General features: G+C 43.6%; 1 protein-coding gene across 2 annotated transcripts in view; it reads left to right on the plus strand.

Annotated features, from left to right (window-relative positions):
• Positions 1-27,538, plus strand: part of PKN2 (protein kinase N2) — a 146,380-nt gene that overhangs the window by 65,724 nt on the left and 53,118 nt on the right. For both annotated transcript variants that reach the window (XM_088482206.1, XM_088482205.1), the window contains exon 2: positions 24,336-24,630. In XM_088482206.1, the coding sequence (XP_088338332.1) occupies positions 24,363-24,630 (268 nt within the window). In that variant the 5' untranslated portion in view covers positions 24,336-24,362. The remainder of the gene's footprint in view (positions 1-24,335; positions 24,631-27,538) is intronic.

The raw sequence follows: 27,538 nt of genomic DNA on the forward strand, positions 1-27,538 counted from the left end.
AATCAGGCCCCTAGTGTACAGGAGAAACGATTGATTGGATACAGTCCCCTGACACAATATATTGTGTGTACCTAGCTGTAGATTTGTACACTGCTGATACTTAGGCAAGGTTTATAGTTTTCAGTAGTTAATGAAAAATACAGAATTTGTTTTGCAAACCTCCTAAAAACTCCAACGATAACTGCTAAATAGTGCAGCTAAAGTTGGGTACACATCTTACAGATACACCTTGCAGATAGAGTAATCTGCAGATTATGGTTGTTCATACACACTGAACAACCATCATCTGTCTTCTGGCCAAGGGTCCCGCTCGCCAGGGGCATGTCTTGCCCCCCTCTCCGCGGTTGACTGACCACCTGTACACACAGCACGATGCCCCATTATATCTGCAGACATATTGGGCATCGGCTGTGCAGCACAGCCAACGCGGTATGTGTTATGTGAATGACGTTCACCGATATCACTAGTACGCACTGGCCGACACAAGATGTATTGGCCGATCAATTGATCGGCCATATTATCTGCCAGTGTGTACCCAGCATAACTTTTTACTGATTTATTGTAATCTATGTACTTTTAAGTGATTTAATAATAAATAAAATAGTTTAATCTCCCAGTGAACAGTATTTGCCCTCTTTTCCATAACCGGAAGTTCCGCATTACTGAGATTTTTCAGCACGTTTTAATATTTTCCTCTTTACTCTACTCTTCAATATATGTTTTTTTTTCCTCTAAATGTACTCTCTCAGGAGATGTAGAACATGACAGAAGCAGGAATTGGACCTTCAGTCACTGCAAAATACATTAGGATATTCTATTGAATTTATATTTTTTGTCTCTTTTCCACTTTATCACTTTTGTCCACCTGTCACAATGTGTATTCCTCTTTTTAATGCAGTTGCCTTGTAGGAGACACTGACAGCTGCTTGTTGAATACTCCCTGTAGTGCTTCATTTTAAAGCTCTTTACAACAGATGTCTGACTTGTCATATTAAGTGTATTTTCTGTAATATTTATGGAGATGAAATGGCTTGTGTTGCAAACTAAAGCTCCCTTCTGATTTCTTTTTGAGATGGTTTTAGATGAACTGCAGACCCACCTGCAATTATGTAGAGGGATCAGTATCATTTAATGTTACAATTGAGTTAACTAGAAAATAAAATCATTTGGGCAATCGCAGAAGTTGTCTTGTTGCCTGGTGTGATTATGTAATTGAAAGACCTAAACCATTGTGATTATAATGGATGTTGCAGCTATTGTTGTGAAAGTGAATTCATTGCATGCATTAATATTTAATTTGTGATAGTGGAAAAATTTAGTAGTTCAATGTGATTTTACTAGGGACATTCTCAAGTAAATTATAATTAAAATCCTATGTATGGATAGAATGAAGATTTATTTTATACTGGCAAATGAAGTGTTCTGTGTCAGTAGTCCCACCCCCTCCAGTGTCTGTGGTATTCCTCACCTGCGCAGCTTTCTGATTGGCTATTTTGTTGACCGCTGAAGACATTGGAAGAACCTTGTGACTTGTGTGTTTTTTGTTACTCTTCTAGATACTCCTGTTCTTCTTGACTCTCTCTCTGGGATTTTGCTCAATACTCAGACTGTTAAAGTACACCTGGCCCCTAAACATAGTGGAGTCAGCTGCTGTTTATGGGGGTGTAGCTCATCAATTCACTTGGAAACCCTTCATTCCTACTGAAGCCAGATGCTTCATTGCAATCAGGTCCTAATAAACAGCGTCTGGTCTTTTTCTGGGAAGTATTTGGTCAGACCCCAAAATGTTTTATACCAGGGGGTGATCAAAGTTTGCGCAAGATCTCGCGGCGAAAATTGTCATAGCTGCACATAGCTTTGTTGAGGTCATAGCCGATTCGTTTGGAGCTGCAGCACATTAGCAATGCCTCTTCATGTTCTACTTGCTCATCGGTTGGAGGTTTATCCTTTTGTCAAGAAATGCGCGCCTCATAAGGAACTGAGGTTTTCATTTTTTATATACTATGTAATTAGCAGTTAAAGTGCTAAAACTACTGTTAGCAGGTATGAACGCGTTCCCTTACTGTACAGTTGACCTCTAAATTACAAGTTGCACTTTTTTATTTTAATGTATTTGTGAGACATATTGGTAGATTAAACCTACGAATATACCTCTAATTTACATATGTAGGCTAATCGTAGAGTGTGATTATGTACACCATTTATTTCTTTATCTTCAATGTATACATCTATACCCCATTTATTCTTGTACTCCCACTTACATTCGCCAGTCCTTTATAGCACAAGACCAGGGCTATATGGATGAAATGTAATTTACAATAATTAGCACTTTGTTCTGTGTCTTTGTGTTTGCCGTAGAGTTTGAGAACAAATAGCTGGCAGCAGGAATCCCAGACTTAATAGACTGAAGTATGAGTCTACCGAGGGTACAAGCTGGAATCCCAGGATTTAAATTAAATCTGAATCACAGCTCAGGTCTTTATAAAACAAAGCTCTTCCAGTAACCGCTAACCAGACCAGCTTGGTTACAGACATGGGTGAATATAAATTACGCTGTAGAAGCTGATCTCTTTATATCCTGCAGGACACTTCATACCAATTTGCAGATTACTCAGCTGTGAAATATGCACACTCTGATTTATCTGGTATGGTGCGTCAACATTGACTTTTTGTGTTTTTGTCCTCCCACCACCACTTTTCCTAGTTTATTTATTTTTATTTTTTTCCCCCTTCCTTTGATCAGCACTTAGAGTAGAATATATTTTGCTACTTGCTGTTGGCGGCAGTTTTCATGTAGTGCTTCCATCCTGAGATGAGTCCCACTACCTTTTTATGGGGTTTGCTAACATCTTCGCCATGCTTTACAGGACTATGCGTTACAATATGATTCATAATGTATGTTGCTATCTTTTATTTATATGGCACCAAATGTGTTCCGCAGCGAACAAGAAACCAGAGACTCACAGTACAATACAATGCAGGATAAGGACATGGTTTATACGCATTGCTGCATTAGCGATCATAACACTCACATAAGCAACAGGCTGTAAGCAACTGTTAGATTCCCATGTGGGGGGGAGTAAGGAGAAGCACATGAGAGAAGAGGACCCTGCTCGAGGGAGCTTATATTGTTAATGAAATTCTCTCATTGCTGCTTTTATATTAACAGTTTACAGATGTCCTCATACACCTAGCCTCCATACTCCATGGTGTATCCATGAGTGAGCCGCCAGGTTCTGTGCGACTCTGCTTGTCGAGGTTTTTTTTTTTTTTTTTAAATGCACCTGGAGACTGCACTGATTGATTTGATATGCAACACTTCCTCATCTGTGTGCTATGGAATCTGTATATGAGGCACGATGAAACTTGGAGTGGAAAAATAGTAGCAGAAGCTGCATCATAGCACTTCAGGCTCAGTCACACACAGATATACAAGTGTTGCATATCAAATTGATCAGCGCAGTCTCCTGGTGTCTTAAGGTGCCCATACATCTGACCGGTATTTCCGCGATCCAGCAACGCGATCAGAAATGCCGATCTGCTGGGTGGAAACGTCAGCCGCCCAACATCAATAGTCAGCAATCCGTCGCTGAATCGCTGAAATATTACATGTTAAGTGTTCCCGATTTGACTATCGCGATCATTTTTTGAGCGTGATCGTCAAATCGGAAAAATCCAACATGTTGGATTTCTGCGATCCAGCATCGCAACAATCCATTGCTGGTGGATGGGCCCCATTAGGCACATCGCATTGGACCGAGAGGGGCTATTTGCCACGACTTGTATGAGGATACATCTGTATATAGCACTAGCATGTTCCATTGCGCTTCTATAATTAATAATCCTCTTTCTTTCATACTTGGCTTGTTTGTGAACATTAAATTACGTGAGGTAAAAAAAATTACTTGGATAATTTTTGCTCTAAAAATAAACAGGCAATTTATACAGACCATTGTTTTCCAATTGTGAGTCCACTATCTGAAACAAGTGACTTGGGGCCTGATTCAGAGCCACTCGTAAGCGGCAGCTCGTTCGCTCCGAGCGATGTTTGCCCAACTGCGCATGCGTACGGATCGTTATACGCATGCGCGAACCAGTCAGTGCGGCCGAAATTCATGTGCTCGCAAAATTGCGAATGCCTGATAATTTGAGTGACAGGATGAGGCGTATGTGGGTGGTAACAGGGGAAGGTGTTTGAAAACGGGGAGTGGAGATCCGATCGCAGGCGTGCTTAAAGGTCAAAACGGGCGTTTTATGGGTGTGCATAATTAAAACAGCAGCGTCATTGACCACGTCACTGGGTTATTTAATAGCCAGAACTGCTTGCAAAATTGTGGTAGCAAAAACCAACCACAAGAATAGCGAGCAGTTCATACCCTGGTCGATGTACTCGATTAATCTAATAAATAGCGGACATGACGTAGGATGCGAGCGGCCAGGGGGCGTAGTTTCCCAAAAAACGTCCGCAAGTTTTGTTCGCTCGTTCAGACCTTGAGGCGTGAACAGACCGCAAACAGCGAACGGTTCATTTGAATAGCCACCCCTATTTTCTGGACGTGCGAGCGCTAATTGCGTCCGGCTCTGAATCAGGCCCTTGGTTTGTAGCTGCTTAGTTCCCAGTTTATCTTTTCTGTCCTATACATAATCTGAACTGCTTTCTCTTCAGTTTATGGAGGAGAGTAATGCAGTTCTGCCTATGGTGCTGCTTCCCATGGAAAAAAACTGCTTCCTGGTTGGTTTCCTTTAAAAAGATTAGACAGGAACAGCTGAGGAAATGATGTAGCCTTATGGAGACACCTCCTAATTAGTCTCACATCCTTTGCATTGGGTTCTCTTGCATGCATGACTCGTTGCTTGTGCAGTAAAATAACGTTGGGGATAATGACTTGTATCAAATATTTTTTTCCCTAGATCATAATAGTTAGGTAGCTGTTAGGGAACAGGAACAAGAAAGCTTTTTGTTTTGAGGCGTATTTTGTTGAAGGCAAGGGTTGCCCATTGTGTTTGCCCTGCTGGTCTGCCAGTCCCTCCGTGCTTAATCTCCTCCCATTTTCAGTATGAGATTGCTTAATATTTCACCATACCATGCTGCTTGTTTAAAGAAAAGCAATACTTGCAAAGTGAGGTTTGTCTTGCATCTTGTGTGTTGGCCTTTTCTGAAGTTTTCTGTGTGTCCTGTTTTTACCCATATATATATTTCCCATACTAGAAATGACAGTCCCATCTTGTAGTCTTTGAAGGGCTCGTTCCCACACAGGCACTGGGAAAAGGGGTAAAATGAATTAAAAATGAAGGCAAGCTCTAAGCACCTATTTGACGATGCAGTTTTGGAGGTGCAAGGGAAAACTTGTGATGTTGGCACATCGCTTTGAATTGAATTCCCCCCTTGAGTTAAAAAGCAAAAGAAACTGTGTGATAAAAGTTAATTATCAAAACCTTTGTGCATAGAGGCTATGGTGATTTAAAGTGTCTTCTCCACTTCGTTTTTCACAGATAAACGATATAGATAGATATATGGGTGGGGGTGCGTGTATATGTGTGTGTGTGTGTATGTGTGTGTATATATATATATATATATATATATATATATATATATATATTATGCACACCCACAGCAGAGGGCGGCACTCGGTAATCATTCTCGGACACAGATGTGTGAGAGATTGATTTACTGAGTGCCGCCTTCTGTTTTGTATACAGACCTCAACAAGTCACTCCTCCAGTAGGTTCCACTACTTAGGTAAATTCGTCACCAAAATCTTTATTACTGGACCCAATATAATGTGGATGTATTGGTGTCGAAGTCATCACCTTGGTTGAAAAGCATGGCTCTGAGATACCCATCATTGCAGCTGGTTGGCAAATTTGGTCCACTTTACTTTGGAGGAGTATCAAGCTACAGCCTGTCCAAAGAATGTGGTCTCCTAACCGAGATTATTCCTGTGAAGTGTATTTTTTTTTTATTGTACAGTGCACGATAAAGGAGTTTGGTCTCTGAAACGTTGACCACCAGCAGCAACGTCAGTGTGACAAAATTTATATATATATATACCAATGCAGCAGGGGTCGGCACTCCAATAACAATATGAATACTCGCCGTGGTGCACACTGTAGTAAATCAAGTAGAGCAGGCAGAATCAGGGTCACTCCAGTCTTAATGTATAGGTAGTAATAGCCAAGAGCCAGTCGCTGGGTCAACGTTTCGAGTTTAATACACAACTCGTCATCAGGACATACATAAAAGTGTAATATGACAAACCTTATATACCCTAGGTGTCTCACCCGGTGTGTCTGATTGCCCGCTGTTCAGTTTCCGGCTCCCGCTCGGTCAGCGTCACATGACTGTGACGTCATCGGGGCCGTCCCATCACTCGGGCAACCAAACACCGCTACTAACAACAAAACTTTACACAAACAAACAACGTACAAAATGTAAAATATAAAATACACATGGTGGAAACATAGCGATCTATCCTGTAGAATATCATTAAGCTCAAGTACTTATTTTATAGCTACACCAGCTTACTTAAAAAGGAAATAGACTTTTTACTTCATGGCATCACTTTGTCTGAGTACCACAGAGAAAAAAAGATACCAGGGGCTTCAGGGTCAAAAATGTACCAACCATCGGTAGGTACAATAATGATTTTTGCCGTCGTGAACAAGTGTGCATTCGATCTTATGACACTTGTGATTGAGGAGGCAGCACGAAAATTGGCAGTATGTAAACAAAAAATCAAGGAATTTGAACAAATCCATCTGAGTACCCTAACTAAAGACACCCCCAGTCAGTGGTTGTACAAAAAAGATTTGATTAGTTTCAAAAGACAGAAATTTGACAAAGTCAACCGTGCTTACACGGAACAACGAATGTACCGATGGTTAGAGGGGGCTAATTCGCCAGGAGGCAATAGACGCTTTTTCTCCAATCGAAAACAACTATTCAAACGTGATATGCACTCATCGAGTGAAGCTTATTCTTCATCTGGAGATGAAAATACACAACCTCCACAGGGTGCACATACTTATCGGAGACCCCCTTTAGGGGTGAATACCCGCACACGACGCGGAAGAAATCAAGACCCACAAGGAGAGGGGGCCAATGCCGCTGTGGTGACCACCAGAGGTATAGCCAGGGGTCGGAGAAAATAAACACGGTATTTAATCTGTCATCAAGGGGGCTATCCCCTATAGAGTATCAAGTACTCAACAAAGACTTGAACTTTATTCCGACAGTGGGTTTCGACCCTTTTGAATGGAAAATTGAACAGAACCTTTTATTAAGGCAATTAAAACTTAAAGAATTCTTTGGCAAGGAAGAAAAGTTTGAGACTGCAACAACAGAGAAAAAGTTCAAAAAGAAGTCCACCTTCGATCCCGCCTCCAGTAACATATCTATTCAGAGCTTTATGAAGGCGTTGGATGTACAAGTAGTTGAAAATCTCAAACATGAATACAATACGAGACCCAATGTCACACGTGAAGAACGACAAGCAATTAAAAACCTTAGGTCCTATCAGGATGTAGTCTTCCGCCCCGCGGATAAGGGAGGAGGCACAGTGGTGCAGGACTTATCCCAGTATATAGAGGAAATTAACAGACAACTTGCGGATGTATCTGTTTATTCTGTACTTGGCTTTGACCCCACAGGGGAGTTAAAGAAACATCTAGACTCTATTATTGATGGGGCAATACTGAACAAAGTTATTGATACAGATACTGGTGACTTCCTGAGAACTGATTATCCTAAAGCACCACTACTTTATAGTGTGCCAAAAATTCACAAGAATTTATCTAAACCGCCGGGCCGTCCGATTATATCGGCAAGAGAGAGCCTACTCAGTCCAGTCTCGGAATTCCTCCATTTTTTTTCATCAGCCCTGTGTTCAGGCAGAGCCCACATATCTGCGAGATACCACCATGCTATTGAATAAACTTGAGAACCTAGGAGAGATCCCGACCCACATCTGGATGTGTACTCTAGATATCAATAGTTTATATACAAATATACCACATCAAGATGGGATGAGAGCCACGTTTGAGTTATTAAATAACCATTTGTATAAAGGCCCTAATTTATGATTTTTTATGTCATTATTGGAACAGGTGCTTTACAGGAACTACTTCTTTTTTTAATGGTCAGTTCTATTTGCAGCGCACAGGTTGCGCCATGGGCTCACATGTGGCGCCCACTTATGCAAATAGTTACATGTTTGCTATTGAGAGGGAATTATTCTTCAATGGGGATGTTAGAGAAAAAATCTTCTTCTACAGTCGGTATATAGACGACGTACTACTTTTCTGGCAGGGCAACTATGATGAATTTGTGACCCTTATGGATAACATTAACAATAAGGAGTGTCCTATAAAATTTACGTATCATCTTAGTCTAGAAGAGGTTTCCTTTCTTGATGTGACAATAAAGGAGGACAATAGGATTAATACATATATCTTTACAAAGCCTACTGATCGCAATACGCTTCTGTTGGCATCAAGTTATCATCCCAAAGCTACTTTAAATAGCATACCATTCTCCCAGCTCATTAGGGTCAAAAGAAATACGAGTGACCCAAGTAAGGTTGAGGAAGACCTTAATAGGATGTGTGACAAATTTAAAACTAGAGGGTATTCTATGCACTGCATACAAGATGCTAGGAATAGAGTTGACAAATTATCTAGGAGTGACCTGTTACAAAAAAATAAAGGAATATCAAAAACTATTGAGAAAAAGATCAATTGGCCCCGTAGATACAATCCTGCCAAGAGTTATTAACCATACAGTACGATCACTTTGGCCCATTATACAGCAAGATAAAGAACTCAAGGGATTAAAAAACTATACTATTCGGCCCTGTTTGAAAAGGAATAAACAGCTGAGGGACCTACTTGTTAGAACAGATGTTACGGATTTAACTGCGAGCACCTCTAATATATTTAAAAAGGTGGGAGGGTGCTACAAATGTACTGGATGCGTTACCTGTGGGCATATGATCACGGGTAAGTTATTTACACATCCCCATACAGGGCAAAAATATAACATCAGATATCCATTAACTTGCTCTAGTTCGTTTGTAATATATTTTATCAAATGCCCGTGCGGATACTATTATGTTGGTAAGACGATCCGTTCCTTTAAGGAACGGATGGCACTACACAGATCTGCAATTAGGATGGCTCTTAACGGTAAACCGTCGGAGCAACCAGTTGCCCGACATTTCTTTGAACAAAGGCACAACATGGCTAACCTCAGACATATGGTCATTGATCATATTCCTTTGAACCCCCGGGGCGGAGACAGACATAGAACCTTTCTCCAATTGGAAACAAAATGGATTTATCTGCTAGATACCGTTAAACCTAAGGGTCTTAATGATCACTTGTCTTTTACAGCTTTTTTTCTAATAAAGGCCATTTCCATTTATATTTATTTATAAGATGTTTGGCCTGTAGGTATTTGCTGTGGTGTAGATTATCTACTTGTCTACAGTTAGGTGTAATTTGCTTTGTAGCACGCTGTAGTGCTATTTATGTTCTATATTTCTTCCCAATAATGTGGTCGGAAAAACATTGTGCCAATTGTTGAAATATGCTTACAGTGATGTGCGTATTTGCTTACATGTATTATTAAGTAAGCTGGTGTAGCTATAAAATAAGTACTTGAGCTTAATGATATTCTACAGGATAGATCGCTATGTTTCCACCATGTGTATTTTATATTTTACATTTTGTACGTCGTTTGTTTGTGTAAAGTTTTGTTGTTAGTAGCGGTGTTTGGTTGCCCAGGTAATGGGACGGCCCCGATGACGTCATAGTCATGTGACGCTGACCGAGCGGGAGCCGGAAACTGAACAGCGGGCATTCGGACACACCGGGTGAGACACCTAGGGTATATAAGGTTTGTCATATTACACTTTTATGTATGTCCTGATGACGAGTTGTGTATTAAACTCGAAACGTTGACCCAGCGACTGGCTCTTGGCTATTACTACCTATACATTAAGACCGGAGAGTGACCCTGATTCTGCCTGCTCTACTTGATTTACTACAGTGTGCACCACGGCGAGTATTCATATTGTTATTGGAGTGCCTACCCCTGCTGCATTGGTGTATGTATGTGTGTGTGTGTATGTATGTGTGTGTGTGTGTGTGTGTATATTTCTACTTCAGGGTCCATAGGGTATCCACAGGATACCTTGGGGTATAGGTGTGACGTCAGTCGCAGGGCACCAAAGAGTTAAGCTTTCAGCCTCCCAGGATGCACTAGGTTCCCCTCCTATACCCCGCCCCCGGGCCAAGGCACCTCAGTTTAGTTTGGTGCCCGGCCGGAGTCGGGTGCACCTGTTGGAGTGGGGGCTAGAAGAGCCCCTGAAGCTTATTCTTCATGCAGCTGTGGCTGCACAACTGGATGAACAGCATGGACAGTCAGTCCTGACGTCCATGCTGTCTTCCCTACACCCCGCCGGTACCAGAACGCCGGTACTGATCCGGGGATGCTGGTGGGCGTCTGGGGTCACAGCTAGCGGTGACCCCAGATGCTCCGGACCATGGCCGGATTCAAGGGGGACAGAGGTAAGCAGCGGGGTCCCGCGGTGGGTCCCCGCTGATCACATGGTCCTAAGTCCCCAGGCAGGGGGCTCCCTGGGGACTGGCTGCAGCGTGGAGCCAGGCGACCAACCTGCGCTTCCACTACCCCCTGGGACAGCGGACCGCGGCAGAGCGGTAGCGCTGCGGCGTCCCAGGGGTTAAATGCATGCCAGGGGAGCGCGCCTTCCCTGTCTCACAGCCGGCGCCTCCCCCGCTGCACACAGCCCTCTCTGCATGCTGCCGACTGGTCCTGTGGCAGCGCTCCTCCCCCAGGCCAGCCTCCTCTCTGCTCCTCGGCGGCCATCTTCTCCAGAACGCATGGTGAACGCTGCTGGAAGCGCTGGACGGAAGCATCGTGGTCTGGGTCCCCCCGCATACCTCTCCTCCGCTGTGGTCAGGTCTGTGTATGCAGCGCTGTGTCCTACCAGGCCCTGTGTCTGTGTAGTTGAGTGATCAGCGCTGTTAGTGCAGGAATTGTTATTTTTCTGCATTGTATGTGACTGTGCTAGCGCTGCTGCCTGTAATCTTTTCTTCTCTAAACTGTCAGCTTTATTACTGTCCCTGTTCTTTATGCTAAAGCCCTTGCGGTGCGGTGCTGCAGGGTGGTCTCTCGCCTATTTAATACTTAATTGGTGAGAGAGGTCACATACGTGGTGCCATCATGTCTGAAAGTGATTTTCCCCTCCGGCTACAGTGTACCACGTGCAAAGTACCGTTAGCGGAGGGGGAGGGTAGCGCGGAGGGCCTTTGCCGGCAGTGTTTGTCCATGGCGCGGCCTATTACGGTTACAGCACCGGTACAGGAGCCGCCCTGGGCTTGTTTCGCTCAGGCGTTAACAGCTTTAGTGGGCCAGTTAGCTCCGCAGCCCGCGTTTACTCCGATGGGTTTGTCCCAGCAGTCTGTGGTGTCGTCACCCATGCAGGGGTTCCCACGACAATTGGTGGTACCCCACAGTCTCCCTATTTCCCCGCTCCCGGGTTCTCAGGAGCCAGCGTGGGTTAACTCCCTGACGAGTTCTGTACAGCACTTGTCGGATGTGTTGCAAGGGGAGTCTGTGATGCGGTCTCATAAAAGGCCGGTGGCGTCTCTGTCCGCTCCTTATGAGGATGACGAAGGGACATCTGATGATGGGGAGATTCTAGATCCTTACGATCAGGAACCTCTCCATACTAAGGACGCTGATGCTAAGTCCAAAGTATATATTCCTGGACTTATTCGGGCGGTCCGCACAGCCTTGGTGATTGAGGACGAAGTTCCCCCAGCGGCTAAATCTAAGTATGCCTTTTTCAAAGATGTGAAGGGCGATGCCACAGTCTTTCCTCTTTCGGGTCAGTTGGTGGACCATTTAGAGGAGGCGTGGAAACAACCTGGCAAAAGATACCAGCCGCAGAGACGCCTGGCGGTGGCTTATCCGTTCGCGGATAATTATTTTGCGAAGTGGGAATCCCCTCCACAGGTGGATTCTCACGTGACCCGTCTTGTCCGTAGTGCCACATTGCCGATGCCATCCATGTCCTCCCTTAAGGATGCTACGGACCGCAAGGTAGAAATCTGCCTGAAGTCCGCTTATTCCCTTGCAGGGGGGGCAGCACGGCCGGCTATGGCCATTTGCTGGGTTGCCAGAGCGATGGAGCGCTGGGCGGATTCATTAGAGGCTTCTTTTGAATCCGACTGTCCGGCCGATCAGGCGGAGTTGATTGGCAATCTCCGTGATTCGGCCACCTACATCAACGAGGCGGCTCTAGACATTAGTACTCTGGTGTCTAGAATTTCTTCAGCAGCGGTAGCTGCTCGTCGCACCTTGTGGCTGCGATCCTGGAAGGCGGACGCAGATTCCAAGAAAGGTCTGGAAGCGTTGCCGTTTACCGGAGAAGTTCTCTTCGGTCCGGATCTGGATAAGATTGTGGCCACGCTGGCGGCAGCCAAATCTGCCTGTCTCCCGTCGGCCGCTGCTCCTTCTGGTTCGGGACCATCGTCCTTTCGGTCATCTAGGGCCCAGGGCAGGCCCAAACCACAGTCGTTTCCTCGACAGGCTGGCCCTAAGAAATCGGTCAAGCCCCGGAAGCAGGCATGGAGTACCAGACGTCCGGCCCCCAAGCCAGATGACAAGCCTGCGGCCTGACGGTCCGGGCCTCCCTTTGGGGGATCCCAGGGTGGGAGGCCGCCTGCTACAGTTCGCCCAGTGTTGGTCGACCACTACGACAGACACTTGGGTTCTGGAGGTGGTTTCTCACGGATACGCCCTCTCCTTCCGGCACAGACCCCCGGCTCGCTTCTTCACCACGGGTCTCCCATCAGACCGGAACAAGGCTACGGAGCTGCGGAAGGTATTGCACACTATGCTCCAGGCTGGAGTTATAGTGGCGGTTCCATTCTCCCAGAGGGGCCAGGGTTTCTATTCAAATCTATTTTTGGTACAGAAACCCAATGGGTCATATCGTCCGATTCTCAACCTCAAAGCACTCAACAAGTCTTTGCGGGTCCCGAAGTTTCGGATGGAGACCCTACGGTCCATCATTCTGGCGCTGGAACCTGGGGACTACTTGGTGTCATTGGACATACAGGACGCTTACCTGCATGTCCCTATTCTTTGGCGCCATCAACAGTTCCTCAGGTTTGCAATCAGCAGCGACCACTTCCAGTTTCGGGCGTTACCTTTTGGCCTGGCAACAGCACCACGTGTTTTCACCAAGGTGATGGCGGTCATGGCGGCTTCTCTGCGGCTGCAGGGAGTCCGCATGTTGCCGTATTTGGACGACCTGTTATTGGTGGCAGGATCTCCAGAGCTCCTGTTACGCCACTTGGACCTGACCATTGCACTGCTGCAACGGCACGGCTGGCTAATCAACTGGCAGAAGTCCACTCTAATCCCGTCTCGGAGGATTCTGCATCTTGGAGCCTTATTGGACTCGGGACAGCAAAGGATCTTCGTGACGGAGGACAAGATCTCTGCTTTACAGTCAAGGGTGCGCAGTTGTCTGCACAGCCGCCGGGTGTCCTTACACTCGGCGATGAGGTTACTGGGCTCCATGGTGTCGGTGTTCGACATGGTGGAATACGCCCAGTTTCACTCCAGACCTCTGCAGCACCTGATCCTGTCCAAGTGGAACGGGCTGACTCAGTCTCTGAAGTCCCAGACGATTGTGCTCACCCAGGAGGTTCGCCTGTCCCTTACGTGGTGGTTACAGACGACCCACCTCAACAAGGGACGTCCGTTCTGGGTTCCAAATTGGGTCCTGTTGACAACGGACGCCAGTCTTCGGGGCTGGGGAGCAGTTTCGGGTCCACACTTGTTCCAGGGCAGGTGGACGCCGACAGAAGCGGAGCTTCCAATAAATATCTTGGAACTCCGTGCGGTCTTCAATGCTCTCCAGCAGGCACAGCGGTTTCTCCAGGGTCGCCCGGTGCAGGTCCAGTCGGACAACGCTACCACCGTGGCCTACATAAACAGGCAAGGAGGAACTCGCAGTCGGGCGGCTCTCGTAGAGGTCTCTCGGATCCTGGTTTGGGCGGAGCGCAATCTTCCGGCCATATCAGCGGTCTTCATCCCGGGAGTGCTCAATTGGGAGGCGGACTTTCTAAGTCGCCAGGACGTTCATCCGGGGGAATGGTCCCTGCACCCGGACGTTTTTCAACTACTGGTGGACAGGTGGGGTCTTCCAGAAATCGACCTCATGGCGTCCCGGCACAACAACAAGTTGCCGGTGTACGGGTCTCGCACAAGAGACGAAGGGGCGTCTCTGGTGGATGCTCTGTCCGTCCGGTGGACGTTCCGGTTCGCATACCTGTTCCCTCCGGTCTCCCTTCTTCCACGGGTAATCCGGAAATTCAAACAGGAAGGAGGGACGCTCCTGTTGATAGCTCCCGCGTGGCCCAGACGGCACTGGTTCTCAGACCTTCAGGGTCTGTCCGTGGACATTCCTCTGCGGTTGCCGCTACGACCGGACCTTCTGTCTCAGGGTCCTTGCCTTCACCCGGACCTGACTTGGCTGTCTTTGACGGCGTGGCTGTTGAGACGGCCATGCTGAGGTCCCGGGGGTTTTCCAGCTCTGTGGTGCGTACCATGTTGCGAGCTCGGAAACCGTCTTCCGCGAGGATATACCATCGCGTGTGGCATACGTTCTTCCAGTGGTGTCGACCGAGAGGTTATGCACCGCGGGAGTTTCGTCTGTCTCGGATTCTCGCCTTCCTGCAAGCGGGACTAGATCATGGGCTTCGCCTTGCTTCTTTGAAGGTACAGGTTTCGGCCCTATCTGTCTGGTTTCACCGTAGGATTGCTACAATCCCGGATGTGCGCACCTTTATGCAGGGTGTTCTCCGCATTCAGCCGCCCTTTGTTCCACCTGTGGCGCCTTGGGATTTGGCTGTGGTCCTGAGGGCTCTCCAAGGACCGCCGTTTGAACCACTGGGCTCAGTGGATCTTAAATGGCTAACAGCTAAGACTGTTTTCCTTCTGGCCATTGCTTCGGCCAGACGTGTTTCTGAGTTGGGGGCTCTTTCTTGTAGACCCCCTTTCTTGGTTTTTTATGGGAACAGGGCAGTGCTCCGCACTCGGCCCGAGTTTCTTCCCAAAGTTGTTTCCCAGTTTCATATTAACGAGGAAATAGTTGTTCCGGCCTTTAACTCACCGGGTCTTTCCATGGGTGAGGCCTCTTTGGATGTTGTGCGGGCCTTAAGGACTTATGTTGACCGCACTTCTTCGTTTAGGAAGTCGGACGCTTTGTTTGTCCTCTTTGGCTTCCGTAAAAAGGGTTGGCCTGCTTCAAAGCAAACTTTGGCAGCCTGGATCCGTATGGCTATTTCTGAAGCTTATCTTCATGAAGGCCTACCGGTCCCTCCTTCTCTGAAGGCTCATTCCACTAGGTCTGTGGGTCCTTCGTGGGCAGCTCGACGTGGTGCCTCGGCAGTTCAGATCTGCAAGGCTGCTACGTGGTCTTCTGTCCATACCTTCGTGAGGTATTACAGGTTTGACACCTTCGCCTCTCAGGATGCTTCCTTCGGGCGGCGGATTCTCCTTTCTGCACAGGAGCGTCCCCACCCTTACAGGATACTGCTTTGGGACATCCCCAAGGTATCCTGTGGATACCCTATGGACCCTGAAGTAGAAAATATGAGATATGGTAAGAACTTACCCTTGTTATCTCTATTTCTACGAAGTCCATAGGGTTCCACAGGACTCCCGCCCTGTCGCACCTGTGCTGCAGATGGGCTTTGCTCTGGTCACCGGTTTTCCGTCTCCCTCTGGTGAGAATGTGATTCTTGTATGTGTCCAGATCTTTGTTCTCTCTCTTCCTTCTCCTCCTCCGGCCTATGGCTTGGTAACTAACTGAGGTGCCTTGGCCCGGGGGCGGGGTATAGGAGGGGGACCTAGTGCATCCTGGGAGGCTGAAAGCTTAACTCTTTGGTGCCCTGCGACTGACGTCACACCTATACCCCAAGGTATCCTGTGGAACCCTATGGACTTCGTAGAAATAGAGATAACAAGGGTAAGTTCTTACCATATCTCATATTTTATATATATATATATATATATAAAAATATAAAATTGTCACACGAACGTTGCTGCTGGTGGTCAACGTTTCAGAGACCAAACTCCTTTATCGTGCACTGTACAATAAAAAAAAAAATACACTTCACAGGAATAATCTCGGTTAGGAGACCACATTCTTTGGGCAGGCTGTAGCTTGAAACTCCTCCAAAGTAAAGTAGACCAAATTTGCCAACCAGCTGCAATGATGGGTATCTCAGAGCCATGCTTTTCAACCAAGGTGATGACTTCGACACCAATACATCCACATTATATTGGGTCCAGTAGAAAAGATTTTGGTGATGAATTTACCTAAGTAGTGGAACCTACTGGAGGAGTGACTTGTTGAGGTCTGTCTGGTGTTGGGAGAAGACTTCTCTTTCCTTTTTTGCCCAGTCTCTTCACATAAAACGATAGCATGAAATTGCATTGGCAAATGCTACTTCAGTCATGAAGGTGTTAAATTGCTGGCATATACGTCCCATGCTGCACATTGTTTGGGTGTAGGCAATAAATATTTCTATATACCAATATGTTTGCTTTATTACTAGTATAATCGTCTGCCTGGCCTCAATGTGGTATGTCTGCTCATCCACACTTATCTCTGACATGTCAGTAGTGTAAAAATAAACCCTGACAGACAAGTTGCTCTCACATCCCCTAATTGCTTGTACTAATCAGACTCTAATGCTTCCGGGGTTACCACGTTTGTCCCCTCTCCTCACTGTGTCTGACTGACTAATGCTAGGATGTGATAATGGATGGCAACAACTTCTACAGAGGAAGGAATTTGTTAGATCTAAGGTCAACCATCAGCAAAACCAAAACAACGAAGGCATTAATTGTGTAGTCTTTGTGGTGGTTTTAAAATGCTTATTGTGACAATGACCTCTTAAACCGTTAACTTGAGATGTAAACTCCTTTTACACCATTCTTCAGGTCAAAGCTACACCACATGTCTTCACCTGAGAATAAGTGACATGCTAAACTCTACTTGACAAGAATTGGCCTATACATTTTATGCACAAAATAGCTTAAAATCAGAGTTGAGATGTCAAAGATCCCATTACTTTTATTTGCATCTTGGCATCTTTTATTAAAAAAGTTCGTAATTTCAGCGTTTGCCTTTTCTGACGTTTTACATTATTATTTAAATAGTTATTCCTAAGCAGAATGTGTGTTATTCTGATTCTCTTCAAGTCAGGTATTTCTCTTTCAGGTGGGTCGCGACTTACCCCGATGGCTCATCCGGCTCCTGCATTACTTTAAGTAACAGGGCCCGCCTAACACCATACACGGGCGCACTGTCCCCCACGACTTTTTTTTGTTACCAACGGTGCTGCCGTGTGTTCCCCTCTCATCCCAGGTCCGTTCAACTTGAAGACCCGGGAGGGCAGAAGGAACCGGACCCTCACACTGTACCTAACCATTTATCTGTCCTTTTTGAACCTCCTTGGTTCTTGCTGCCAGCTCATTTATGAATAGCAGTGTTCATGTATTTTCCCCCAATTGTTTTTCCATGAAGTATAAATAATCACAGGACACAGAGGCTGCAACATTGTATACATGATTAGATGTAGTTTATTGTTTATTTGTTTCAAATACATGATACTGAATTGCTGGCATTTATGGTTGGGAGAAAGACAAACAGAGATAAATAAACTATCTCTCATATAACAAAAGTATATCGAGAATATATCTGTCCTGTATGTATATACTATATCTGCAACATTTATCAAAACAGTTTTTAGAAGCATTATAGTGTTTAAATTCTAATTACGTGTATGTTGTATATAGTGCTACTACATAAATGAATTAATGAAGAAAGGGAGTGAATGTACGAACTGCTAAACCTGCCTATTTTACCTATTTAGGGATATATTGTTAATGATTAAATATGATCACCACAAGGTAATTTCATACACAATTACAGAATGTATAATATAATTATGTGTGCTTATTGATTGGTATGATATTTAGGTGTGCTTATTGATGGATATGATATTTAGGTGTGCGTATTGATGGATATGATATTTAGGTGTGCTTATTGATGGGTGACTATCATATTTTCATAACCAGAGTCATAATAATTCCCAATTTCTTTTAAAGAAGGATCCGATTAAAAGTTATGTTTTAATTGTTCATTTTCTGATATCAACTATATGGTATTTATGGGTGTTTGTTGATGGATGACTCTGTCATATTTTCACCCTCAGAGTCAAAATAATCCCCAATCTCTTTAAAGAGGGAACTGATTAAAAGTTATATTGTAATTATGTATATTTCCTGATATCAATTATATCAATTAATTTATTATAAAAGAGTGCCCCACATAGGAATCACTTGCTGCACATTGGCCGAGGCCAATGGAAGGTTTATGTATCAAGTAGTGGAGATGTTGCTCATAGCAACCAATCCCCTTTTTGAAGTAGGATTTATGAAGTACAATCTTAAAAATAATAGGAACTAATTGGTTGCTATGAGCAATTTCTCCACTTGTCCACTTCTCCACGCTTTTCACTGCTTGATACATAAACCCCATTGTTTCTTAACTGTTCAGTTATAAGGATGTCGGCAGTCGCCTAAGAACTGCATCTCCTGCAGGCCATTGACATCCTCTTCTTTTGTGTTTTATTGAACTTCATTGAGACCTGTAATATCCTTGTAATCTCCAATACAGAATACCTTCTATTTCTTAAAGGAGTGGAGATGTCCAAAATGCGGGTTAGAAAGTTTGAAATTACTCTTGATGCAGGTTGTTATTCCACAGCTCTTAGAGGGGAGTTCAGCTCGGCACTGCTGCACACCTATCTGCCAATTACGTTATCCCCGGCATCGCAGTTTTCCTGTACACATCTGTTGTGTTAAGCTAATCTTGCAATGTAGTTGGACGCAATTTGCTATATTAGAACTGCATATCGCATCCATTGTGCTGAATTGAACTCCATTTGAATGTAACGCATGTTCTTCTGAGTTTTGTAGAGTGCTATTCAGGTGTTCAATAATGCTCTCATAGTACAGTAATTTGGATATGTGGTCTAGTGGCATTGGGTGGGTTTAATGACCTTTTGGGGACATGGCTGGGATCTGTAGTCTTAAGGCGCACATCCACTAGGCGATAGGGTAACAACAGTACAATTACAACATTGTAATCGTACCGTCGTTCCCCATCCCCTGCATTGCCTACACTGAACGATTAGTCATTCAGTGTAGGCACCCTCCATCATCCCTGAACATGGCCAATCTGTCGTTATCGGCAGATTGACCAGCATCTTTGGGCGATGATTGATGTTGGAAATAACCAGCGGGAGCGCGCATCGCTGACATTATACTGCACGATTAATGAGCCATTGCATGATTACGATGTCATAATCATGCAATCGCTCATTAATATCACCTAGTGGATGTGCGCCTTTGCAGATGACATAGTTGTCTGCCATCTCTTTTCCTTCTCTAAGCTTTGCCCACAGGTTGTACAGAATCTTCACATGAAACTGTCTAATCTCCGTAAAAGAAATTAGCAAGAAAATAAAAAGCCTGTCTTAAATATATTTACAGTAAGGCAGTTCACAGAAAACCTGTACCTTACATCCTTGACATTTGGATTGATGATAGTTCAGTTCAATATCAGTTTGGCAAAATAATGACTTGAAATATGTAACTATCCAGAGACTTGTGCTGGGATTTCCCACTAAAAAAAAGTGTGATGATCTGTAATCCTGCGATGCCTACGTCTTCCCCACACCGAGCTGTGCAGCGGCTGCTCTTTAAAAACTAGCTTATCGCTTTCCTAGAGTGGGGTATGCTGTAAGAGCTAAATACCAGGGCACTTGACTGATTCTTCCCAGGCACTGGTATTTTTAGCTTGTTCTGTACATAAGCTGTTAAAAAAAATTAAACAAAACTTAAAATATAGTGTGTATATAAATGCAAATTAGTTTCTCGGTTTATAGTCTATAGTGAAAGGTTGGCACTTGGAGATTTAAGGACCCCTTTGAACATGCTCTTAAAGTCATTAATTATTTTTTTCATAGTTTGAAAGTGAATTTTATGTTCATGTTCTGATGTAGCTATTATGTTCAACATTTCAATGGTATGCATTTGTACTGCAGTACTCTATTACATATAAAATGTATTGCAGTATCACTTATTATGGTAATGTCTAGTAACGTTCAGTACTCACGGAGGGTCCAACAACTTCAGCGGTGTTCTATTATCTCCAGGCAGAATGCATGGTATAGGTTGCCTTATATGATTTTTATGTCATTCATTTGCAGTGTATGATTTTTTTTTTTTCAATTTTTTTTTCTCATAAAACCACAGTCAATCGTGCATTCTGTGCCTAAGGAAAATAGTCTGTCAATAATGCACAGTTAAATTACAAAAACTAGAGAGTGCTAATGAAAAAAGATAGAGATATTTTTGATAGCAGCAATATGACGTGTGCTTGTGAATACACACCTACACCATTGCAAAATATGGTTTAACAACGACATACAAAGATAAGTATATTTGCTCTAAGACACTATTTATTCTCAAAAAAATATTTTAATAATAATCAGGGGTCTGATGTTCACTGAACAACACACATAAAAATATTAATATATTTTATATGCAATGTATATTTATACAGACTAGAATATGACTAGCCATAATGTAAACATTAATATTTAGACATATAACACATAAATACCAACAAATGCATGTAAAAATACATACAGCCAATAAAACAACTATAATGATCACAATAATTCCTTGGAGATCTCCAAGTCTAATATGGGAATGGCACTGTGCTTTCAAAAGGACTGTCCATATATTCATAAGATATCGCTCCTGGTTTTAAGCCACAGATAAAAGTGGAAACCTAACAACAAAACATGTATAATCACCACTCTCCACTAATGTTAGTAATCAGCACCCAGTATGCTGTGTGGGAATAGGCAGTCCTGAACACCCCCCCCCCCCCCCCCCACCCACCCCCACCTGCGGGAAATCGGCTGGACCACAGATGTTGACGCTAGAAGTTGGCGCCAGTAGTCTCTATATTCCAGATGGTATGGAGGATTCCTCAAGAGGACAGCGACAGCAATAGAAAGTATATGGCAACCAGTCCCAGCGATAGCAAAGGAGCGAATGCACTAAGCTATCGATTGTCTAGTCGTGCATTCGTGAAGGGCTTTAGATTCTCTAACCAGTTTCGCTCCTGTATAGAGATAGCTTTTTCAAAGAGTGAAGCTCCCTCTATACAGGAGCGAAACCGGTTAGAGGATCTAAAGCTCTTTGCGAATGCATGACTGGACAATAAGTTTTTTTTAATATCTAATGTCAATGTGGTAGGTGATTGTATAAGTGACAAAATGATGTGAAAATGCAAAGCAACACAAATACATTTGGAGCCAATCCTATTTTATTGGAGGAGACGCAGTGCTTCTCTAGGGTGGTACTATGAATCAGTGCCAGATGGATGTGGCCTTATCTTACGAATGGGAATGTATTCACCCCTGTGAGTAGCATCCTAGAGAAGCATTCTGTCTCCACCAATAAAATAGGATTGGCTCCAATTAGTTGTGTTGCTTTTCATTTTCATATAATTTTGTCCCTTTATACAATCACCTACCACATTGGCATTTGATTTAACTTTCTGCATAGCCATTCCCCCCTCACACATTCCCCCCTCCCTACCCTCTTACTCCATCCCATCCTGCACCCACAATCCAGGAGTGCATGTACCGTCTTATTTGTTCATTCTACCGACAGTAGGACCAGTTACCCCTACTATATGCTACAGCACCTATCTACCCTTAACCCCCCCCTCCTCATCCCTAACCACTCATACCATACACCCCCCCCCCCCGCTCCCACCACACCTTGAAGAGCAGTTCTCCTCCACCTGATCCGATAATGCACAGTTGTCTGCTATAGTATTATAATATGCTGTACATGGCAGAATCAGTATGAAAGCCGCCATCTTAGCCTGTATATCAGCTGCATTTATGGCTATGGGAGCAAAAACATTTGACTTATTTTTTGTGGCTGGTCCTTGATGATCATTCATTTCATATAATGTTGATTTTAAATGTTTTGGATCAAAAGAAACTAATCTTATGTGTATGAGTGTGCACATTATTTCATTAGTACGGAGTATTTGACACATCTCAGTGCGCTGTTGTAGACAAAATGTAAGTAAACCTACACTGAAATATGAAGCCTTGGATATGAGATACTTACCTATTAATTATGCATTAAAGGTTTCATCAGCGGTTTAGAGTATAAAGTACCTTAATATTTTAATGTTGCATGGGAGCAGCCATTCACCCAATAATAATGGTCATACACTTCCACTTATAGTGTAATAATTTGTGACAACCCACTTTAGGAGGATTAAGCATTTGTGTGTTGAGATGCATTGTGGTCATCTTAGAAAGTTTATTACTTTGTAAAGAAAGTTACAAAGACTAAACCTCTATATGTTAATCACAATAGTTTTGTTTATGGACTATTCTATTGAACAGTTTATCAAATATTGAACAATAGGCTGTGACGCTGATCACACCTTATCCGAATCATGTTTAAATAATGTTTATATGTGCACCTGCTCCACTTATAATGTATTTGTTGCTAAGCATCTATACAAATACATCTAATGTATTTGTTGCTAAGTATGTAATAGGTCCGGATACACATGGCATAGACTTATATTGCGCTGCTATCTGTATAACACACATAATGCTGGGTACACAATGAGAAATACATTGGCCGATCAATTGATCGGCCAATATATCTGCTGCCTATCGGCCAGTGTGTACCCGCGATATGTTGGTGAACGTCTGCGTTCACCGACATAATGCATTGGCTGTGCTGCGGACATATCTGTCCATCGGCAAGTGTGTACGGGTGGTCCGGAGACCGCCCGTACACACACAGCAGCAGCCACGAGGAGGGGGCAGGACACACACCCCTGGCCGCCGGGACCCGCAACCAGACACAGATGATGGCCGTTCAGTGTGTAGAACGACCATCATCTGCAGATATATCTGTATAGTGTGAGAATAGTTCAATCCTGAAGCCCAGTGACTGCTAATATGTGTGGCAGTGTAAAGGTGCTATGGATAGCAGAGGCACCAGGGTTGCAGTTCTTGCATGAGGAGTTGGCTCATATACTTTTCTTTTAGCATAGCATGAACATATACTCTGAATATGCTGGTCTGGATGAGCCATAAATTGGGAACTGCGTCTTTAGAAACGTATCTTTGCTTTATTTATGTTCATTGTTATTGGATACAACAATAGATGAGCTCAGCCTGTGCAGTGAAAACCATTATAGTCTCATAGTATATTTGTCTTTGGATAGAGACAGCTCCTTACAGACAAATTAGTTTCATTTTTACGAGGGGCTTTTTATGGCAGGTTCATCTGGTTGTACCCAGCAGGCAGCGTGTCTTAAGCTGGCCATACATTATAAAGCTGGGTACACACTAGGACGACTGAACGGCCATGCGGCCGATCCTCTGACCTATCTGACGATTGGTAGGTGCATACACACTTGCCAATCGTCGGCCCGATGCATCGTGATTGACGTCACAACTGGGCAGGCATTTACATGTGCCCGCCCAGTTGAGCTGTCAGTCACCGGCAGCCTCTGCAGCAAGTGTATGGGCGGGCGGCTAACCGCCCGTACACTCAGCACAATGCACTAATATATATGCAGATATATTGGGCATCGGCTGTGCTGCGCAGCCAATGCAGTGTCTGAACGATATCGTTCAGCCATATCGCTGGCACACACCAGCTGACACGCCCATGATATATATCGGCTGCTCAATTGAGTGACTGATATATCGGCCAGTGTGTACCTAGCATAAGATTATCATTTCAACCAGCCCTTACGGCAGCCGCGGGGAGGGGGGTGGGACACGCCCCCCGGCAGTCGGAACCCGCTGGCAGAAGCAGATGATGGCCGTTCAGTGTGTATGAACGACCATCATCTGCAGATCACTCAATCTGCAGATATATCGCTATAGTATGTACCCAGCTTTATTTAGCCTCAGAGCCAGCTTTTGGAATCTAAAGAGTAACTTTTTTTGTACCTTATTAAATATTTACATTGCTGTTTCGGTTTTACAATCGTTTAGCAAACACAAACTTTTTGCTTTAGTTCTCAAATATATATTAGTCAGCTGGTGTGTGTGTGTGTGGTCACTGACTTCTTTATTTAATTTTACAGGAACCTAGAAGCCACATAGCTGACAGCATGGGTATTAATCAGAAAATAGACTTCACTGACCCTCTGTCACAGCCAAATTTGGATGAAATAAAGGATCAAATCAAGCGTGAAATTAGAAAAGAACTTAAAATTAAAGAAGGGGCAGAAAACCTTCGGAAGGTTACCACGGACAAAAAGAATTTGGCTTATGTTGATAATATTTTGAAAAAATCAAATAAGAAACTAGAAGAACTACACAACAGTCTGCAAGAGCTGAATGCACATATCGTTGTACGAGAAGCAGAAGATCTACCAGGTACTATAGGAGATTGTATTGCTAGAGGTGTTGGAGTTTTGTTTCTTAGTTGCATTACCACTTACAGATAATATACGGGGTGTTTAGGAAGCATGCGAGTGCTTGGTCCTGCAGCTCTTGCACTCCTGCAGAGTAGGAAGAGAGACTTGGGTGTGTTTTTTTTCTAGATAAACTTAGGTAAAGTTCTCCCAAGCAAGTGTCATCGCTGCCGTCCAGGCAGAATGTTCCTTGACTACTGTGGCCTTTGTACCTTTTAAATCCGATTCGGTTAACACTGCATTAAATGAAAATGATGCCCAATCTCTCGGGACAAGTATGGTAGTATAGACCAGTATAGTAAAGATACTGTCTCGAATTTAAAATGGAGAGCATGAAGGACTTTGTTAGGTCTGTTGCAGAGCTCCAATATAAATGTCTGTATATAGCAGATCCCTTGCGGCTCCGGCTGGAGGAAATGTCATGTTAGTTAATATGACCTTAAGGATTTGACCAATTGTCGTCTCGGACTTATTCGATCAGGCCCTGTATCCCCCTCGCGTTAAGCAACGAGGGTGCACTTTTCATCACATCCTCAGGAGCTGCAAGGAAAAGCCCATATTAAAATGCACCCTCTTGGATTTAACGCTCAGGAAAACCCATAGATTCTATATTTTATGCAGAATTTATGGGTTTCCACATGGGTAAAATGCAGAATAATTGAATAACTCTGGGCATGAAACCTGGAGCTTTTCCCAGTGTGGTAAACCCAGCGCCCAATTGGATATGCCTCTCAGTGGTGTGAAGGTATATTGTGTAGAGTTTTGTATTTTATTTTTTATTTATTTTTTTAAGGCTTCTACTGGTAATTGCTGGTTTGAGAATTTTTTGTTTTGCGAATCACCCAGATGCTGCAAATTTCCTGACTGCAACTACGGTTATACTCCATGGTTCAAATATGATAATATGAGAACTTTTATAAATGCATATGCAAGTCTCAGGTGCTTATGAGGACAGAATATGTTTGAGAGCTTGTCTCATGCTGGGCGATGTTATTCCCATTGGAGGCCACCACAGTCAGTGTCTCGTGGGTCTGAAATGGCTGATAGTGAACATCCGGTTGTACGGAGATGTAAATACAACCTGGAGGTCTAATGAGAGAGGCTCATTTGAACATGTTACTTTTTTTTTATACAAGACTACTTTGGTGTGCGGTTCTTTTTGATGTATAGACTCTAGGTTCAATAAGCATTGGAGTATATCTTTGAAGGTTTCTTTTAAGTTGTGGAGACTGTATTATGATGCGCTGTCAATCAGTGTGCACCTTATTCTTGTTACAGACCACGGCTCCACACTACAATCTTACCATGGACACCACATCATTCCTTACACTAAATGTATACACACCTGCCGTGCCTACTGCATGGAAAATCAAAATTGTTCCCAAATGCAGAGCTGTAGATAGTTTTTATTCTGCACTAAGCTACCATGTTCAACATTTGCCTCTGTTTTTTTCCATGCTAAAGATTGTATGTGATTGACTGAAATAAGTGGTCATCACAGTGCTTTCCTCGTACTTTATTGTAAGTACAGCCATATACACTCCTTCCTTTCTAAGTATCCATCTCAGCCTAAAGTCTGCGAATTGTCCAGCAGTTTGTGTCTATTTGCTATGTTATGGATTCCTATGGCTGTGCTTTGGTCACAATGCTAAAGTGTCAGGTGTAGCACTTGGCACTGACGGGTAACTTTTGTTTTTTTGTTTTTTTTCTTCTTCTTAAGAGCAATTGATTGAAATGTTTGGAAAGAGAGTGCAGAATATGTTCTCTTGTTATGATGTGGAGACTAGACAGGACAATGCTGGCATTTATGTCTTGATGGCATTCTATGAATTTAGGTTTGGAGCAAATTGGAACACTTTATTAAATGAGTTATCTAATAAAGATTCTGTAATTGAGTCTGGCAAAACTTTTACCATGTAAACAGTCAAGACACAGAACTTGATGTGTTCTAAACTTGCAATGGCACGTTTGAAAACTTAGAATACAGTGATAGGGTCATGCCCATAACATAACAGCCATTCGTCTTATCTTATCTAGTGTCTCAGGACAGCATCTCGTGTGGTAACAGCAACGCGTTCCGCACTGAAGTTGGAAAATGCAGTTTATCGTAACTGAGCCCCTGGTAATCGTTGTAGTAAACTGTGCTGGATGCAATGCGGGCAATTGAATTTCTCCGGGCACTCATCCCGGTAGCTTAACAATCTCTCGCTGTTTTCCCCTGGAGAGGTGGTCTGTATTGTTAAAGTCCCAGAGTGCCCCAGAATGTTACCATGGTCTTACAAAGGGAAGATGTATCAAGCCGTGGAGGAGTTGCCCTAAACAACCAATCAGCCTCTGTCATTTATGTAGCACAGTCTTTGTAATGGCAGCTACTCCACTTTATTTTTCTCCTAGGCTTGATAAAACTCCCCAATATACTTATGTAATTAGCATTTATTGATCTTTAAAAAGAAAAAAAAGCGGATGGTTTTTTGTGTGTATGTATGTGTATGTATGTGTGTGTGTGTGTGTGTGTGTGTGTGTGTATATATATATATATATATATATATATATATATGTGTATGTGTGTGTGTGTATATGTGTGTGTGTGTGTGTGTGTGTGTGTATATATGTGTGTGGTGTGTGTGTGTGTATATATGTATGTGTGTGTATATATGTATGTATGTGTGTGTATATATGTATGTGTGTATATATGTATGTGTGTGTGTGTATATATATATGTGTATGTGTGTGTATATATATATATATATAATATTATACACTGTGCAGACCACTGTGTGTATATTTATTTCATCCCAATACTCACCTAAAGGAAATTAAGTTTTTCATTCTTTGTGTTGTAGCCTGGGGTGCTACTAAATTTCGTAGCA

Source organism: Taudactylus pleione, unplaced genomic scaffold (assembly GCF_031769625.1).
Source record: "Taudactylus pleione unplaced genomic scaffold, aTauple2 ptg000017l, whole genome shotgun sequence".
Taxonomy (NCBI): Eukaryota; Metazoa; Chordata; class Amphibia; order Anura; family Myobatrachidae; genus Taudactylus; species Taudactylus pleione.